General features: G+C 41.4%; 7 protein-coding genes across 7 annotated transcripts; 4 read left to right on the forward strand and 3 right to left on the reverse strand. All coding sequences in view use genetic code 12, as the record gives it.

The window, feature by feature from the left end:
* Window positions 1-74: 74 nt before the first annotated feature.
* On the reverse strand, window positions 75-3,710 carry RJT20DRAFT_16591 (uncharacterized protein). Its single transcript, XM_064919182.1, has one exon. It carries the CDS (start codon window positions 3,387-3,389, stop codon window positions 114-116), a length of 3,276 nt encoding a protein of 1,091 aa, XP_064777518.1. The 5' UTR covers window positions 3,390-3,710; the 3' UTR covers window positions 75-113.
* A 650-nt stretch (window positions 3,711-4,360) lies between these two features.
* Window positions 4,361-5,928, reverse strand: DRG1 (GTP-binding protein). The gene has a single exon (XM_064919181.1). The coding sequence runs from the start codon at window positions 5,749-5,751 to the stop codon at window positions 4,648-4,650; it is 1,104 nt and encodes a 367-aa protein (XP_064777519.1). The 5' UTR covers window positions 5,752-5,928; the 3' UTR covers window positions 4,361-4,647.
* A 41-nt stretch (window positions 5,929-5,969) lies between these two features.
* On the forward strand, window positions 5,970-9,206 carry FUN12 (translation initiation factor eIF5B). Its single transcript, XM_064916318.1, has one exon. The coding sequence runs from the start codon at window positions 6,017-6,019 to the stop codon at window positions 9,077-9,079; it is 3,063 nt and encodes a 1,020-aa protein (XP_064777520.1). The 5' UTR covers window positions 5,970-6,016; the 3' UTR covers window positions 9,080-9,206.
* A 370-nt stretch (window positions 9,207-9,576) lies between these two features.
* On the forward strand, window positions 9,577-10,107 carry RJT20DRAFT_16615 (uncharacterized protein). The gene has a single exon (XM_064919183.1). The coding sequence runs from the start codon at window positions 9,634-9,636 to the stop codon at window positions 10,018-10,020; it is 387 nt and encodes a 128-aa protein (XP_064777521.1). The 5' UTR covers window positions 9,577-9,633; the 3' UTR covers window positions 10,021-10,107.
* Window positions 10,108-10,911: 804 nt separating this feature from the next.
* Window positions 10,912-12,159, forward strand: PHO15 (4-nitrophenylphosphatase). The gene has a single exon (XM_064919186.1). The coding sequence runs from the start codon at window positions 11,153-11,155 to the stop codon at window positions 12,077-12,079; it is 927 nt and encodes a 308-aa protein (XP_064777522.1). The 5' UTR covers window positions 10,912-11,152; the 3' UTR covers window positions 12,080-12,159.
* A 1,331-nt stretch (window positions 12,160-13,490) lies between these two features.
* On the forward strand, window positions 13,491-14,651 carry YPD1 (Ypd1p). Its single transcript, XM_064919185.1, has one exon. It carries the CDS (start codon window positions 13,925-13,927, stop codon window positions 14,489-14,491), a length of 567 nt encoding a protein of 188 aa, XP_064777523.1. The 5' UTR covers window positions 13,491-13,924; the 3' UTR covers window positions 14,492-14,651.
* Window positions 14,652-16,655, reverse strand: ALG9 (dolichyl-P-Man:Man(6)GlcNAc(2)-PP-dolichol alpha-1,2-mannosyltransferase). The gene has a single exon (XM_064919184.1). The coding sequence runs from the start codon at window positions 16,624-16,626 to the stop codon at window positions 14,812-14,814; it is 1,815 nt and encodes a 604-aa protein (XP_064777524.1). The 5' UTR covers window positions 16,627-16,655; the 3' UTR covers window positions 14,652-14,811.
* Between the last annotated feature and the right edge of the window lie 124 nt (window positions 16,656-16,779).

Below are 16,779 nucleotides of genomic sequence, written 5' to 3' on the forward strand. Positions count from 1 at the left end.
TGAATAGCAACGAATGGGTAGAAATTAAAAATTAGAAAAGCGATCTTACTTGGTACGGAATGAAATAATCTGTATTAGTAGCTACTATATAATGTATACATGACCGAAATGCACTAGGAAAACCATTTCTGCACCACATCTATATCTGAGTTATTCTTCTGCAACAAAGCCATAGCCTCGCTTTGTGGAATAGAACTCAACAACTGGCGAGTCGAGGCAACGACCCGCTCTGCAGTGTTGCCCGCAATTGAAGCATGGGCCAATGCCTGTATCACGGAGTCAACGACCTTTGGAATCTGGCTTTGGACTGAAGGATGGTTGTTTTGGATTAGCTCGCTCAAGAAAGTGTACGCAAATGGTGCAGCAGTTTCATCTTGGACGATTGGCAAGAGGCCAATCCATTGGTCTATGATAGCATCAAGGTTTTGTACAGAGGTGGAGAATCTGTGGCACACCTTTGCGATGGCTGCAACAGAATTCTCGGTAGCATGGACATTTTCATCAGCACGAGCATCTGGAACAGAAGCCATTTTGAACATTGGTTCCAAGCAAGCCAAGCAGAATTCTGTATATGCTTCACCACCGTATTGAGCAGCAACTCCAACTGAATATGAGGCAGCCTGGCGGATACCAGCATGAGCAGAAGTGATGGATTCTCCAACCACATTAAGGAACATGTCCTTGAACAACACAGAGTCAGAGCCACTGTGTTCTAAGACATCACATACTACACACAATCCACAAAGCTTAATATTTGTGTTATCGTCATTTATGAAAGAAGCAATCGTTGGTACCAATTGCTGGAATGCTGGAAGGAAGTTGGATTTAGAGTTCTTGAAGATTGCAGAAATAGCTTTGTTGATTTCGTCCAATAATTCCTCATCTGTGTACTCATCTTCGTCCTCTTCAATATCTTCTGTGTACTCATCATCTTCGTTGTCCCTGGCTTTAATACGTTCATAAATTTCAACCAAGTTAGAATTGATGGACTTCGCCAAAGACTCCAATTGGTTAGCCGATAACGAGTTTGCCCCAAGAACATTGACAGATTCAACTAAGGCTGTGTAATATGCTACGAGTAATTCTGGAACAGGTTCGTTGGTTAAAACTTCAACCAACTTGTTAGAGATCTGTGACCAGAGTTCTAATGTGGCCTCGGAAGTATTTCCAGTTGCATACACGGAGCAACGCAACAATGATGCCAATGTAAGAGCCGCTGAGCCTCTAACTCCATCATGTAAGTAGAAATCGAGTGCTGGAATACCGACGTCCTGTACAATCTCTTTAACCCAAGGGAAGAAATCTCCCTTGAGCTGGATGGCATATGTACGAAGCAAGTCCATAGCAGCAACTTTGTCATCCAATGCAGCAGTGTGAACGGCAATGAGTTTTCCAGATAAGTTGATGACATCCCATTCTTCGTTGGCATTGAACTCTTCAGCTTGGTCTTCCTCCAACAAGGAGATATCCTGTGTGGCCTTTGCAGCTGCTAATAATGGTGGCAACACTGCTGGAAGGTAAGGAAGGAAATCTTTACCAATAATTCTACAAATTCTTCCCCAAGCCTGCTCTAAGTACTGTTTCACTGGATCGTCATCTTCGAGGACTGTTTCCTGGATATGACCGAATAATTGAATTAAACCTTGGCAATGTGGTGCAAATTTCTCTTTACCAACAGCTAAAGCAATTAAGGTTGAGCATTCAATGCACTTAGCTTTTAACAATCTGTTTTGATCACCCATATCAGTCTTCAACACATCAGTTAATAATGGCATCAAGGTGTCATAGTACTTTATGAATTTATTCTCTGCGGCATCCGCTATTATGGCAATGGTGGTTAACACTTGCTCTTGAACATATCTCTTTGGAGATTGCAAAAGACCCAAAAGGTTGTTCAATAAGTCATCCAAATAAGGCTCCAAAATCTCCTTGGATGCTGCCTCGGAGAAGTTAACCAAAGCAGCGGCAGCATGAGCTTGCACTCTTGGGACAGACTTGTTGGTAAGCTTAGAGATCAAAGCTGGAAGAATCCTATTTCCAGCAGTTCTCTGAATAACATCTGCGAAATCCGTAGACATTTGACCTAAAGCATTACAGCAGGCGAATTGAACTCTTGGGTGACTGTCGTTTAAAGTTGGAAGGATCAATTCTAAAATCCTTGGAATTTCGTTGATTAGGACATCGACACATCCTTCAGCGGATGATGAAAGAGCCATTAGCGCAGCTTGACGTTCTCTCCAAGAACTGGAATGGATCAAAGCTGGTAAGTACTGAAACAAAGGAGCGGCCAAAGCTTGACCATTTAATCTTAGAGAAACACGGTCCAAAGCTTGCCTTGCAGCATCATATTCTGGTTCATCATCATCATCTTCAGTGTCATCAGAATTGTTCCATTCGGCTGCTTCATCGTCATCAATGCATACTTCGGTAAGCATGGAAAGTGTAATTAACACCATGTTATCTGTATACGAAGTTGTTCTCTTACACATCTGAGGTGAGACTTCAGCAAATGTAGTTAAAAGTTCAAGTGCAGCCATACGAGTATTAGAGTCAAGATCCTTATTCTTAGAGACCGCAGCACAAAACTCAATTATAGTTGGGAACATATCCTTAAACATCTTAGGTGCGAGTTCCACTAAGTCTATAAGTGATTCGAGGACCGAAGCAAGAGCTTGATCCTGTCCATTCAGCAAGAAACGAGGTAAAGAATTAAGCAAGTTTGGCAACAAGGGCGATAATGCTTGCCAACTCTTCTTTGGGAGCTCTCTGAAGAAGGCCACAAATGCAGAACAAGCAGCGATTCTGACGTCATCATCAGCATCATCGAATCCACTGTTGAAAATTGGCAAGACTTGAGTAATGTAAGACTTGTCAATCAATTCTGGAGCAGAGGCAAACACTCTAAAGGCGGATTCACGAAAACTTGGATCAGTGTTGCGTGTTGCCTCGAACAAAGCTGGAATAAGCTCAATCCAAGAGCCCTGAGGAGAAGCATCCTCCTTAGCTACCTCGGAAATGGCATCAGAGAGCTTGTGTCTGACTTGATTTGATTGCGGAGATGTGAATCCTTGGAGTAAAATCGAACGGATCTGAGCTCTCACTGGTTCACTAATGACTCCAATGGTTCTATCAGTTACAGATGCTAATTCCTTTGGAGATTTAATTGCTACCCTACGAAACAACACAGCTGCAAATGCTCTAATACTCTCTTCCGGAGCTAAACATGCCTGCTCGGCCAAGAAGGTCAAAAGCATCTCTACGTTGGCCTTGGTAGTCCAATCATTCTCAAGGGATTTTTCAGCAGTCGACCGGATAGCATTGTCTGAGGAGGATAAACTGTGCAAAAGCTGGGCTAACACAGCCTGGATGTCGTCCGGTAAAAGTGACATCTCTGTCTTAATGGACCTAGACGTGTTACGGGAATACGAGGTAGGCACGTCCTAGAGGGATATGAATGTAATCTTGTTATGGACTGCTATGGAGGTTTGGTTAATAGGAAAGAAAAGAAATTCGAAGAAAAAAATTTCTAGATGGTGCACGTGACTCAACATACAAAGAATTTGGGAGCTACAGAGGGTCTAGGGTAAAGAAAGCATATATAGAAATGTAGAGGTCAAAGACTTGACCCAAGAAAATGTGCAAGAGGGTAAAATTTCAATTGAAATATTGCAGTTTATCCATTAGTTCGTGTAACCAGCGTATAGAGATGTTCTTTTGGACTTATGTTGCAGCATCTCAGGGTGCGCGATCTTGAGGGACTATACGAGGCAGTAACGATTTTGTAATTACGAGCGAGTTGTAAAAACGATACTGGAATGTTGGAGGTAGGGCAAATTGGATGAGTCAAGAAAATATTTTGAAGAGTAAAGAAAACCAATGTAATAGCAATTTCCTTCTAATATACACCTGGTAGAATGTAGTATGGCAAAGAGCCATAGATACCACCGTGCCAATTGACGTTGCTAGTACATCTAGGTTGTTTAGGGTGCCAGCCCCCTCCAATATTGAGCCTATTTGAGTAACACCCCACTTAACATATTGATCGTAATCCCCCATTGCCAAGAAAGCCATCATATAGAGTGGACGAGCAATATTTCATCACAATTCCTTTGTTTCTATTTGAAAGCTCATACGACTCTATTGCTGATTTGCACCACCTTATGTTAAGTTCCAAATTGGGAAAATAGAAATGGCTGCAAAGATCAAAGAAAAAAAATACTACATGCGCCAGTGCATTAACATTGTCGTACATTCACTGCTCTATATAAGTTTACAGTATTTTGTTGTCTTATGATAGTTGGAATATCATTGTAATGAAGTCAGATATGAGAGGTTGTCATATAGTGTAAGTTCCATTGAACATAAAAAAATAGTGTGATTTTGGTGCAGCAAGTCTCACCAAGGGAGCCCACACATCCAAGTACTTGGTGATTCACAATGGTATTTTCAGACTCTTACAGTAGAAAGCCTGAAATTAAGTTACAATGTTCTGATTTGCATGCCTGAAGTTTCAAATATCCAACTCGTCGTACCTAAAAGCCAGACGCCCTGCTACACAAATGCTTGCTACTTAAATACTATGTGCATTAAATATCAACTCAAACTCTCTAAATACAAGCTTGTCCTTTTTGATTACTCTACATTAACCTACTTCTTCAAGATGGTTATCACATCCTCGTCCTCAAGAGGATGACTAAGACCCACAATTTGAGGCTGATGCTTAACTGAGGTTCCGTAAACCAATGCGTTTCTGAAGTCTTCTACTAATGACTTGTGGATGGAGTTACAGAAGTCCTCGACAGTACATCTGTCACTTCTCAACACCACAGGTTCATTGAAATCTGGCAATTTACCCTTTGGCTTGGTGTAAACTCTTGCCAACTTAAGTTTCTCCCACATCAACTCAAGTAAATCGTCCAAGTTCCATCCGTTACCAGAAGAAATAGGAATAGCATCTGGAATTCTGCTTAATAAATCCAACTCTTCAATGGAGAACGAGTCGATCTTGTTCAACACATAGATGGCAGGAATGTATCTTCTAGCCTTGGCTTCGATGGCATCGATCAAGTCGTCCACGGTGGCATCACATCTGAATGCTATGTTAGCCGAGTTGATTCTGTATTCACCCATAACGGCTCTAATTTCGTCATTATCCAAATGGGTCAAAGGAACGGTATTAGTGATATTGATACCACCCCTTTCTTTCTTCTGTATGACAATATTTGGAGGTTCCTTGTTGATTCTTATTCCCATACCTTCCAATTCTCGTTCAATGATACGCTTATGCTGTAATGGCTTGTTCACATCCAACACCAAGAAAAGAAGATTGACGGAACGAGCCACAGCGATAACCTGTCTACCTCTACCCTTACCATCTTTAGCACCCTCTATAATACCGGGTAAATCAAGCATCTGGATTTTAGCACCCTTATACTTGATTGTACCAGGCACTGTGGTTAAGGTTGTGAATTCATAGGCTGCAGCCTCGGAGTGAGTACCGGTCAACTTGTTTAAAAGCGTCGATTTACCCACAGAAGGGAAACCCACAAACCCGATGGTGGCCACACCAGTTCTTGCCACGTCGAATCCAATACCAGCACCTCCTCCACCGCCCGAACCATCGGTCAAGAGCTCTCTTCTCAATTTGGCCAATTTGGCTTTAAGTTGTCCCAAATGGAAGGATGTGGCCTTGTTTTTCTGGGTTTTGGCCATCTCATCTTCGATGGCCTTGATTTTCTCCACTGTCGTCATGATGAGCTTCTTTTTCTTTTTTTTTTCTACCTTATCTGACGATCTCTTCTATCCTACTATCCTGTCTTGGTGCCTACTAATTAACCGTCTCTCTTCTCATGGCCTAAATCATCATCGCACTGAAAAAAAAGTGTCGTGTGAATGTTTCAATTTTTCACTACTGAAAAAATTTCATGGTATTTCTGATGGTGGTGAAAGAGAGCGGGTAATTAGAGAGAACTATAGAGAAGACCATAGCTATATAGGTTTACAGTAGCAAGACAATATGGCTAAGAAAACAAAGAAGGGAGGAAAGTCCGGTGGAGACATCTGGGACGACGAAGACCTTGAAGTGGAAAACACCCAGCCTGAAGAATTGGGCGGTGGATCAAATGCCAACGGCGCTGATGAGACTGCTGCCTCAGCTGAGGGAGAAAATGGAGAGCCAGAAGCTGACGGGGAGGAATCCGCCTCTGCCGGAGACTTCTTGAGCTCAATCCGTAAGTCCAAGCAAAAGAAGGACAAAAAAGAAGAAGAGGAGAAGAACAAGCCTAAGGACGCTCCTAAGATCTTGTCCAAGAAGGAAAAAGAGAAATTGAAGAAGGAAGCCGAAAAGCAGAAGAAGAAGGAACAGGCAGCTAAGAAGAAGGCCCAACAAGCAACCAAGAAGGAGGAAATCAAAGCAGCCAATAAGCAAAACGCTGCTGCCACAGCTTCTGCTTCTGCCACTCCAGAGCCAGAATCAGACAACGAAGATGATCAACCAAAGGCTAAGGCAGCTGCCAAGAAGGGAGGCAAGAAGGTCCCTGCTGGTCTCGCAGCCTTGAGACGTCAATTAGAATTGAAGAAGCAGTTGGAAGATGAGGAGCGTCGTTTGGAGGAGGAAGAAGAAAAAAAGAGAGCTGACGAAGAAAAGGCTCTTGCCGAGGCAGAAGCTGCAAAGGAAGCTGCCAGAGCTGCTAAGAAGGAAAAGGAAAGATTGAAGAAGGAGCAATTGAAAGCCGAAGGTAAATTGTTAACTAAGAAGCAAAAGGAAGAGAAGAAGTTGCAAGAACGTCGTAGAGAGCAATTATTACAGGCTGGTAATGTGTCTGTTGCTGGTTTACAACTGTCTGGAGAAGCTCCTAAGCCAAAGAAGGTCGTCTACACTAAGAAGAAGTCTACTAAGACAAAGACATTCATTCAGAAGACTACTGCTCACGTGGAGGAGAAGAAACCTGAAGTACAAGACGACGAGGAAGTCGAAGACTGGGAGAAGTTGGCTCTCGAGGATGAGCCTATTGCCGATGACTGGGAGTCTGCTTTTAATGAGGAAGAGCCAGCCAAGGATGACGAAGAGGACAAGGAAGCAGAAATCAGAGCTGCACAAGAGGCTGAAAAGAGAGCCAAGGAAGAGGCTGAAAGAAAAGCCAAAGAAGCGGCCGAAGAGGAAGCTAAGGTTGCTGCTGCCGCCGCTGCTGCCGCCGCTGCTGCTGAGGAGAAAGCAAAGAAGGATTTGGCTTTGTCTAATCAAAAGAATGCTCCAGCTGCACCATCTGAGAAGGACTTACGTTCGCCAATTTGTTGTATTTTGGGTCACGTCGATACTGGTAAGACCAAGTTATTAGATAAAGTCCGTCAGACAAACGTTCAAGGTGGTGAAGCTGGTGGTATTACCCAACAGATTGGTGCCACTTACTTCCCTATTGACGCTCTTAAACAGAAGACTGCGGTTATGGCTAGCTACGAGAAGCAGACATTTGACGTTCCAGGTTTGTTGATTATCGATACACCAGGTCACGAGTCCTTTACCAACTTGAGATCCCGTGGTTCTTCTCTTTGTAACATTGCCATTTTGGTTATTGATATAATGCATGGTTTAGAACAACAGACCCTCGAATCTATCAGATTGTTGAGAGACAGAAAGGCACCTTTCGTTGTCGCTTTGAACAAGATTGATAGATTATACGACTGGAAGGAAATTCCAAACAACTCTTTCAGAGACTCCTTTGCCAAGCAGTCTAAGGCCGTTCAAGCTGAATTCCAAAACAGATACGAGCAAATTAAGGTTGCTTTAGCTGAACAAGGTTTGAACTCCGAATTATACTACCAGAACAAGAACATAGCCAAGTATGTTTCCATCGTACCCACCTCCGCCGTTACTGGTGAGGGTGTTCCAGATTTGTTATGGTTATTGCTTGAGTTGACTCAAAAGAGAATGTCCAAGCAATTGATGTACTTATCTAAGGTCGAGGCTACCATTTTGGAAGTTAAGGTCGTAGAAGGTTTTGGTTACACTATCGACGTGGTGTTGTCCAACGGTATTTTAAGGGAAGGTGACAGAGTAGTATTGTGTGGTTTGAATGGACCTATAGCGACAAATATCAGAGCATTGTTGACGCCACCACCGTCAAGAGAGTTACGTATCAAATCAGAATATGTCCATCATAAAGAAGTTAAGGCTGCTTTGGGTGTAAAGATTGCCGCCAATGACTTGGAAAAGGCCGTTGCAGGTTCCCGTTTGATTGTTGTAGGTGAGGATGATGACGAAGATGAGATTATGGAGGACGTTATGGACGATTTGACTGGCTTGTTGGACTCCGTTGACACTTCCGGAAAGGGTGTGGTAGTCCAAGCCTCCACTTTGGGTTCTTTAGAAGCCTTGTTGGATTTCCTCAAGGATATGAAGATCCCAGTTATGTCTATTGGTTTAGGTCCAGTTTTTAAGAGAGATGTGATGAAGGCTACCACGATGTTGGAGAAGGCCCCAGAACTTGCTGTCATGTTATGTTTCGATGTCAAGGTGGACAAGGAAGCTGAACAATACGCTGAAGAACAAAAGATCAAGATTTTCAATGCCGATATCATTTATCACTTGTTCGATGCATTCACTGCATACCAAGCCAAGCTTCTTGAAGTCCGTCGTAAGGACTTCATGGAATATGCTGTCTTGCCATGTGTCTTGAAGACCATTCAAATTATTAACAAACGTAATCCTATGATTATTGGTGTTGATGTGATGGAGGGTGCCGTTCGTATTGGTACTCCTATCTGTGCCGTCCGTCAAGACCCTGAAACCAAGCAGCCTAACATCATGGTCTTAGGAAAGGTTGTTTCTTTGGAAGTTAACCATAAGTCACATGATATCGTGAAGAAGGGTCAAACCTCTGCAGGTGTAGCTATGAGATTGGATAACCCATCAGCAGCTCAACCAACTTGGGGCCGTCATGTCGATGAAACTGACAACTTGTACTCTTTGATTACTCGTAGATCCATCGACACCTTGAAGGATCCAGCTTTCCGTGACACTGTCTCCAGGGATGACTGGGTTTTGATCAAGAAGTTAAAGCCTGTTTTTGACATTAAATAAATAAAACTACGGGATTTTTATGACCTTGTTTCTGCGATGATTTCACTGTGGAACGTTTGATATATAGCATAAGTATTCTTTGCTCATGAAAATTTATATGTGTACATATATAACAATTCTACTGAACGATTTACTGTAAGTGAACCAGAGAGTACTATAAGCCATTGAATTATGGCACTTAACCTAACACGAGAATCCGATAGGGTCTATACATACATACATAGCATTTACTCTTCCTTAACGGACCTTATATATCCACATTATTTATCATGAACTCTGTTTTCCTTCAAATGTTATTACCACCATTAGCATTAGTACTGTAGACATCATTTTATTCAAAGACTGCGGTACGGCTCTTCCACGAGTTCTCTAACAACATTTCGCAGCCTTTTTAAACTCAACTGGTAGCACACTCAAAGTCGTGTCCACGCACAACTTATCTCACCCAATGAATTCCTTCAAAATTATCATCAATGAAAAAATAGAGCATAGTGAAGAGAATGGTAATGTTAACAGGATAGAAGTCTGATTCTACAGCCATATTCACGATCAAAATGCAAGATTTACCACCTATTGGAGGATACGAACCAGTCCAATGGAAGAGAAACCTTCCATCCAGAGGTTTCAGACCATCTATTTACTTCTGGGGTATAACTGGACTCATGGCGTTCGGATTTTACAGATATTACCAAGGTGTGAATGAACAGCGTGAATTGCTCAGAGAAAGACAATGGGCTAGATTCTACTTGGAGCCTTTGTTAGTTGCTGAAGAGGACAGAAACTTGGCCAGAAGATACTTCTCCGAGAAGGCCAGACAAGACTTGGTTAGAGAGTCTATGAGTGAAGAGACCAAGGCTAAGTTCGATGAGGAAATATACAACGACAAGTCCAAGTTACGTTTCCCAAAATACACTGCTGGTGTACATCCATCCGAGCGTTAGAAGACTTTATGACGATCACTTTATCACAATGTATTCACAACCGATCCAAGAAAGAAAAGGGGCTCCTAGGAATAGGCCAATTCAAAGCGGTTTCATATTCGCATCGGGCCACGTCTTCGTAGCAATCGATAAAGATGCTATGAGTTCCTGGGACTTCCTTCTTTTGTACATCCATGTATATTCTATTTGCATTTCCGTTAGCAGCGCTTTTGCCTATTCGCATCATTTCTTATGTGGATGAAGCATCTGAACACCCCCCACCTTCAATTCCGAGTCAGACTTCTTCACACGAGATCTTACCATTTCCCAGGTCTAGTTTATTTATATTAGATATTACTGAATTTACGTTCTATTTTGAGTTCTGGCTGTAGTTAGCGATTTCGAGAGAATTGTATTATGATTTGAGATAGCAAGTATTGATTTTCAAACCGGTTATAATCAGATCCAGGGCTTTATACAATCCTCATCTGCTACACTGATGTTGAGTTTGAGCGTAATCTGAATCTCTCTAAGTCACTTACATCAGCATATTCCACTATTCTTAGGCTATACTATCTCTTTATACATTATACTACTATATGCATGTAGTTACACATACTAATTTTCATCACTATGCGGACACAATATATATATACATAGTATGTTTTATACATAGTATATTTTGTACATATATTTATACATAACATACATATATTTATACATACATTTAAGTATTTTCTACTATACATTACTTCCTATCAATGCACCTTTCTCTCTCCATAATACAACATTACCAGGTATAAATGTATATTCCTTATTTGCCTATGCTACTATATACATATGCTACTATATACGTATGCTACTATATACACGATATATACTACTATGTATACTATGACATGCTACTATATACATGTCCCACTATGACAAATACATATTACAACTTAACTACTATGAATCAGTTACTACGCACATTTCTCATTTGAGCCGAAAAAAGAACACACCGAAAATGCGTCAAATGTTGATTTTTCTCTGAGCGGTAACGGTACTTATTAATAGTGAATAAATTTATTTGCTTGTATACTGTCATTGGTATCGCTAGTAAAGAGCTCAGCAGTGAACTTTACATAAAATACATAGATAGATAACTACCATGTCGCAGAAAATTACCACTAAAGAGCAGGTCTTGTCGTTGATAGACAGCTATGATTACTTCCTCTTCGACTGTGACGGAGTACTCTGGCTCGGAGATCACTTGCTCCCTCACGTACCCGAGACTCTCGACTTGTTGAAGGAAAAGAACAAGACAGTGATCTTTGTGACCAACAACTCCACCAAGTCCAGAGACGACTATTTGGGCAAATTCAAGAAGCTTGGAATTGACGGTATCACCAAAGACGAGGTTTTCGGCTCGTCATATGCTTCTGCCGTCTACATTGATAAAATCCTCAAGTTGCCCAAGGACAAGAAGGTCTGGGTCTTGGGAGAAGAAGGTATTGAAAAGGAGTTGAAGGAATTGGGATACACCACCATTGGTGGTAGTGACCCATCTCTTGTCCAGCACGGTGTTACTTTCGACCCAGACCATCCTCTCTTGGTGAATTTGGATGAAGACGTCGGCGCTGTTCTCGCCGGTTTGACTCTTAACTTGAACTATTTGAAGTTATCAATCACCATGCAATACCTCTTGAAGGATAATAAGTCATTACCTTTCATTGCTACCAATATTGACTCCACATTCCCTTCTAAGGGTAAGCTCTTGATCGGTGCTGGCTCAATCATAGAAACCGTTGCTTTTGCCAGTGGTCGTCAACCAGATGCCGTGTGTGGAAAGCCTAACCAGTCAATGATGAACTCTATCAAGGCAGACAATCCTGGCTTGCAGACAAACCCTAAGCGTGGTTTAATGATTGGTGACAGATTGAACACGGATATGAAATTCGGAAGAGATGGTGGTTTGGATACATTGTTGGTGTTAACTGGAATTGAAACTGAGGCAAACGTACACAGCCAGGCTAAGGAGGTGGCTCCTACTTTTTATGCCGACAAGTTAGGTGATTTGTACGAGTTGTCCAAATAGAGTATACTTGATATTGATAGATTAGACGACAATTATAGAATACAGTAGTAAAAGGCCATGGAGCTATTAACCCCTGTAGAAATAAAGACAACAAGGCACTTACCAGATATTTGAGATTTCAGATAATATATCTTTATTAGAGAAGAGACATGTGGTTTTGGACTAGACTCTTGTTTATCTATGAGCCTAACTCCCAAGCTCAAGTAACCGTTTTGAGTCAATTTGCAGCTGCTTTTCAATCACCGCAAGAGATCTTCTCAATGAGGAAATGCTCCGAGACTCTTCATAGGAACCACAATACACAATACACGGTAGACGTAAATGTACGTGCTCTTCACAGGCTCGTAGAAGTGTATTCATTAGGAGCCAAACCACCCAAATTGCCTCGTGGACGGTCTCATTCATGTATACTTCGACTATTAAATATAGTGTAACCACATGATATTAAACTAAAGAGGCTGTAACCACCGTTTTATCAGATAATGTTCATAGAGACAACTGCGAGATCGATAAAGTAATATGTACAGCGACGTAGGTTCCTGTACCTGTCGATTGGGTCTACATATTTGGAATTAAACCCGAATGGGCAAGGGAGCCCATTAAAAGCATATGACGAGATAGCGATAGCACCCAGTATTGGTTCTTGTAGACATGCTAAAATGGTGACTAGAACGTGGCTTAACACTGTCTATAACGGGGTATGTTCAAGGTTTCAGAAGGATTTTAGTGGGCACTGCTTTTACGAGCGGTTTCAGGTCTCCTCGCACGAACAGCTGTCGCTACTGTATCGTGGAATGATGAACTAGACATTGGACATTGTGGCCCTGGGTTTATGCCGAATAGTAAAAAACCAAGAATTTTCAGATCATCAACTGCAACCATAATGTAAATGCCTGAAACCGTCACATAATTCGGGTTACAAAGGAAAACCCTGAGAGTATCCCGAGTGGGCTTTTTCGTGTATAGCGGGGCTCCCATCTATGGGATGCTCGTATGCGAAAGTTGTTATTGAGAGACGAAGTTACCGGACCACAATAGCACCAGATAACACACTTGTATGAAGCAAAAGCCCTCGCTTGCTGCACTCTGTAGTATGAGCGTTTGCTAGCTAATGGTCTCCTCTACCTGCTTGTATCCTTCATTAATGTCAATGAGGATTCGCGGCTCCACGGTGCAAATTCCCATTCTCCCTGACAAATATTAAGCGCGGCTCTTTACACAGCAACGCACCTTTTATTCATTGTCTTGCGAACGTCACTATGTCCATAGCATTGCCTCTGATGTTTGAACTCTTGTTTCTTGTCTGTTGTATTTGAAGAAACTTCTCTTCTACATTGCGGCGGTGTCTTCTTCTCTGTATATATATATATACTAATTCAAAATCGGCCGCAGTAAAGGTTCTTCAAGACTGTGACAATCCCATCACCTTTGCTTCAGTAGTTCCTGCTCCCAGTGTGCTTCTCTCATCTGCTCCTTACCATTCTACCTCCTCCTTCTCCTTATTCTCCTACCGGAAAAAAACCCGATCGTCAAATTCGTGGTTTTGTAGCAGTTGTCAAAAAAGTCAAAGGAACAAACCATTTTTGTCATTCAGCATAAACACGAAAGACAGCATCAATCGCAGCATAGTCGCCATATTCCGACGTCTACGTCTATTTACTTGTACAACCATTCCCCACGGCACAACCAACCGGTTATACACTCAATCGCTTCCTACTTTCATCCCCAAGTATAGACTTTCCAACTCGCAGCTTCTCCTTTGTCATACGTCATTGTCCAGTGATCCACAGCCAATTGATTCATACCGCTGCCACCTTAACCTTTAACATCCATAGCAACAATAAAATGTCTGACGAACAGAGGCAAAAACTCCAGGAAACAGGCTTGGTCGAATGGTCCGTGTTCAGCGAATTGGTCGCCATGGACGAGGATGAAGAGGGCTTCTCCAAGTCATTGTTCCAGACATTTGTAGACCAAGTATTGGACACATTCCAGCAACTCGACGAAAACTTGAAAGAGAAGAACCTCGACAAGCTATCAGCATTGGGCCACTACCTTAAGGGTTCGGCTGCCGCATTGGGATTGACCACAATCTCCACCCAATGTGAGAGAATCCAGAACTACGGGCACAAGTTTAACTTCGACAACTTCGAATTGACAGCCGATGACATAAGGGCCCCTTCGGGCGACTCCATACCTAACGAAACTGATAACGACACCAGCAAATCCAATGATAAATCTAATGAGCAGAAAGCTGCACCTTCTACATTACATAATAAGTCACCAGCTATCCCGGCAGAGTCATCTGATGAGTTCTGGATAGCATTGATCCAGGATGCCTTGAATAAGGCAAGAGAAGGCTTCGTGAAGTCTAGAGCAGCACTTAACGAATACTTTGATGACGAATTGTAGAGTTCATGTATTGATATTCGATGTCCGAGCAGTGTTCAATCAACTTTCGGCCATATGTATAAAAGTCTAATCACAAAGATGTGAACTAAGTTCCCGAAACTATTTCATTTTACCTTACCTAATTTACTAGATTAAGCCCACGACATGGTACAGCTACTGTTAGAGATGTGTAATTCCTATCTTTATTATTCATTAAATCATTGACCTTCTTGTCGTTGGAGTGCCATGGTTACGCGAATTACTCATACTTCAATCAATCTTTCAACAATCGCTGTTTATTCTATTTTATAATAGTCCTTTGAATATACACATTTAACGATTTAAACTATTTCACGTTTCCTTTCCAATGAACAAAAGTCCATATATTCCACTTGGTAGGGAATTAATGATCTCAAGAAGACAGGTACATAAATGAGCCTGCCAATGCCACGGTGATTACCATCTGGGTTGATTAACTTGTTGCATTCCAAAACCTTCCACTCAGGATCCACCTCAAGCTGACCTTCTTCATTCCTCTTAATTATCTGGTATTCGTCCTCTCCAACTTGTTGAGTGTTATCCACATAATAGTCACATAATGCAAAATCTATTACCTTATCCTCCTCAAAAAGATTCTTATTGTTCATATTAGGGGGAACATATGACGTTATATCACGTAAATTGTTGTAACTTTCATTAAAATCTCCCGGCAACAACCCATCAAAGCCACTTTTGACGAATCTCAAACGGAAGTTGTCAGGCAAGAAGAAAGAGTTGGGATAATGATACCATTCTCTTCCCATACAAACATTTTTGATGTGATCACTTGGTTCCAATTGGCTGATACTCGTGAAACTTTCCAATGGCGCTGAGTAATTTTCTACCAAATTGACAATTCTTAAAAACGATATCACGAAAATAAGCAAAACGAATACAACTTGGCTAAGTGCACTAAATGATCTTTGCAAGTTCTGATGTCTTGGAAATACCTTCTCCACGACCCGATTCACAAACGTGAACAACTTAGGAGTCAATAAGGCAGCATTAAGACTGATCAATGGGTAAATTGGGTATAAAAATCTTTCCTCTTTGTGTGGTTGACTGAAAAATATAAACGACCAGATGAATAATGGAACTGACGAAATAACAGATAGGAGAGTTATCTTGCCATATAAAATGGGGTTTACTACAAGACCAACATATGCCAAAATCGCTATAATGTTGAAGTTAAGCAATAAGTTCAAGACATAATAACTGAAGTCCTCTACGCCAAATATTTCTGGCCCTTCACCTTCACCCCCAAAGACATTGTACAATACAATGTTAAGAGGAACAAGTAAATTCTTTGAATAAAGATATGAGTCAGTTACGACTACAGTTCCCACGATGATGCTTGATCCAGCAATGCATCCAATAATGATACTCACGATCTTGCCGTTCTTCCAATTGCTAATATTTAACAAAGTGTACAAGCCAAAAGCAAGCCCCAACGCGAGAGCAAATGGCCACCCTATAATGCCTCCTGCAATGAACCACAAAATAGCATACACGTAGCTATCTACTCTTTCACCGACTATGGCAGAAACTCCATTGCTTATTCCTAAACAGTTGCATTGCATAGCAAAAGATGACGGTAACAAAGCAACTCCAGCGTGGGACATTCCTGGTGCAATGGATGAGAAGAAAAGAAACCAATTAGCGACTTTAGCACTTATTCTCTGATTTATAGTTTGGAACAATCTAATTTCGGCATAACTTGTGAAACCGTTAAGAGCAATGAAGCGTATGGCGTAAAATTGATAGTAGGAGTAACTATAGGGTAAACCTTCGAAATTACTTGAAAAAAATTGGATTGGGTATCCTATAGTGTAGTAAATAAAAAGATAGACATAATCTCGTATAGCATATTCTGGAGAGTATTCCCATGTCTGTTTTCCAAAGTGACGGAACAAAACATTTAATGGTTCCCAGTAATTGTAAGTCTCGTCACAGTCAGCTATGATCATGTAGAGAGACGAATATACTCTCAATAGGATATTGAATCCTATGATGATGTACTGGTAGGGTTTTAACGAGTGAGATTTGAACCTCAGCTTCAGGAAATTCTGATGATCCAAGCCTACATGTGTGTCATTGACATCTTTCTTAGTGACCATTACTACCCTTTCTATAACCGTTTCTATAATGATACTAAAAGTAATGAAATGTTGTAAATCACGAAATTAAAATGTTCAAAGTTTGTTTTTGGGACTGCTCAACATAAACATCCATGACGCAACACAAAATAAATTTGGCAGCCTATTCTTACA

This window comes from Scheffersomyces xylosifermentans (genome assembly GCF_036884685.1).
Source record: "Scheffersomyces xylosifermentans strain CBS 12540 chromosome Unknown RJT20scaffold_1, whole genome shotgun sequence".
NCBI lineage: Eukaryota > Fungi > Ascomycota > Pichiomycetes > Serinales > Debaryomycetaceae > Scheffersomyces > Scheffersomyces xylosifermentans.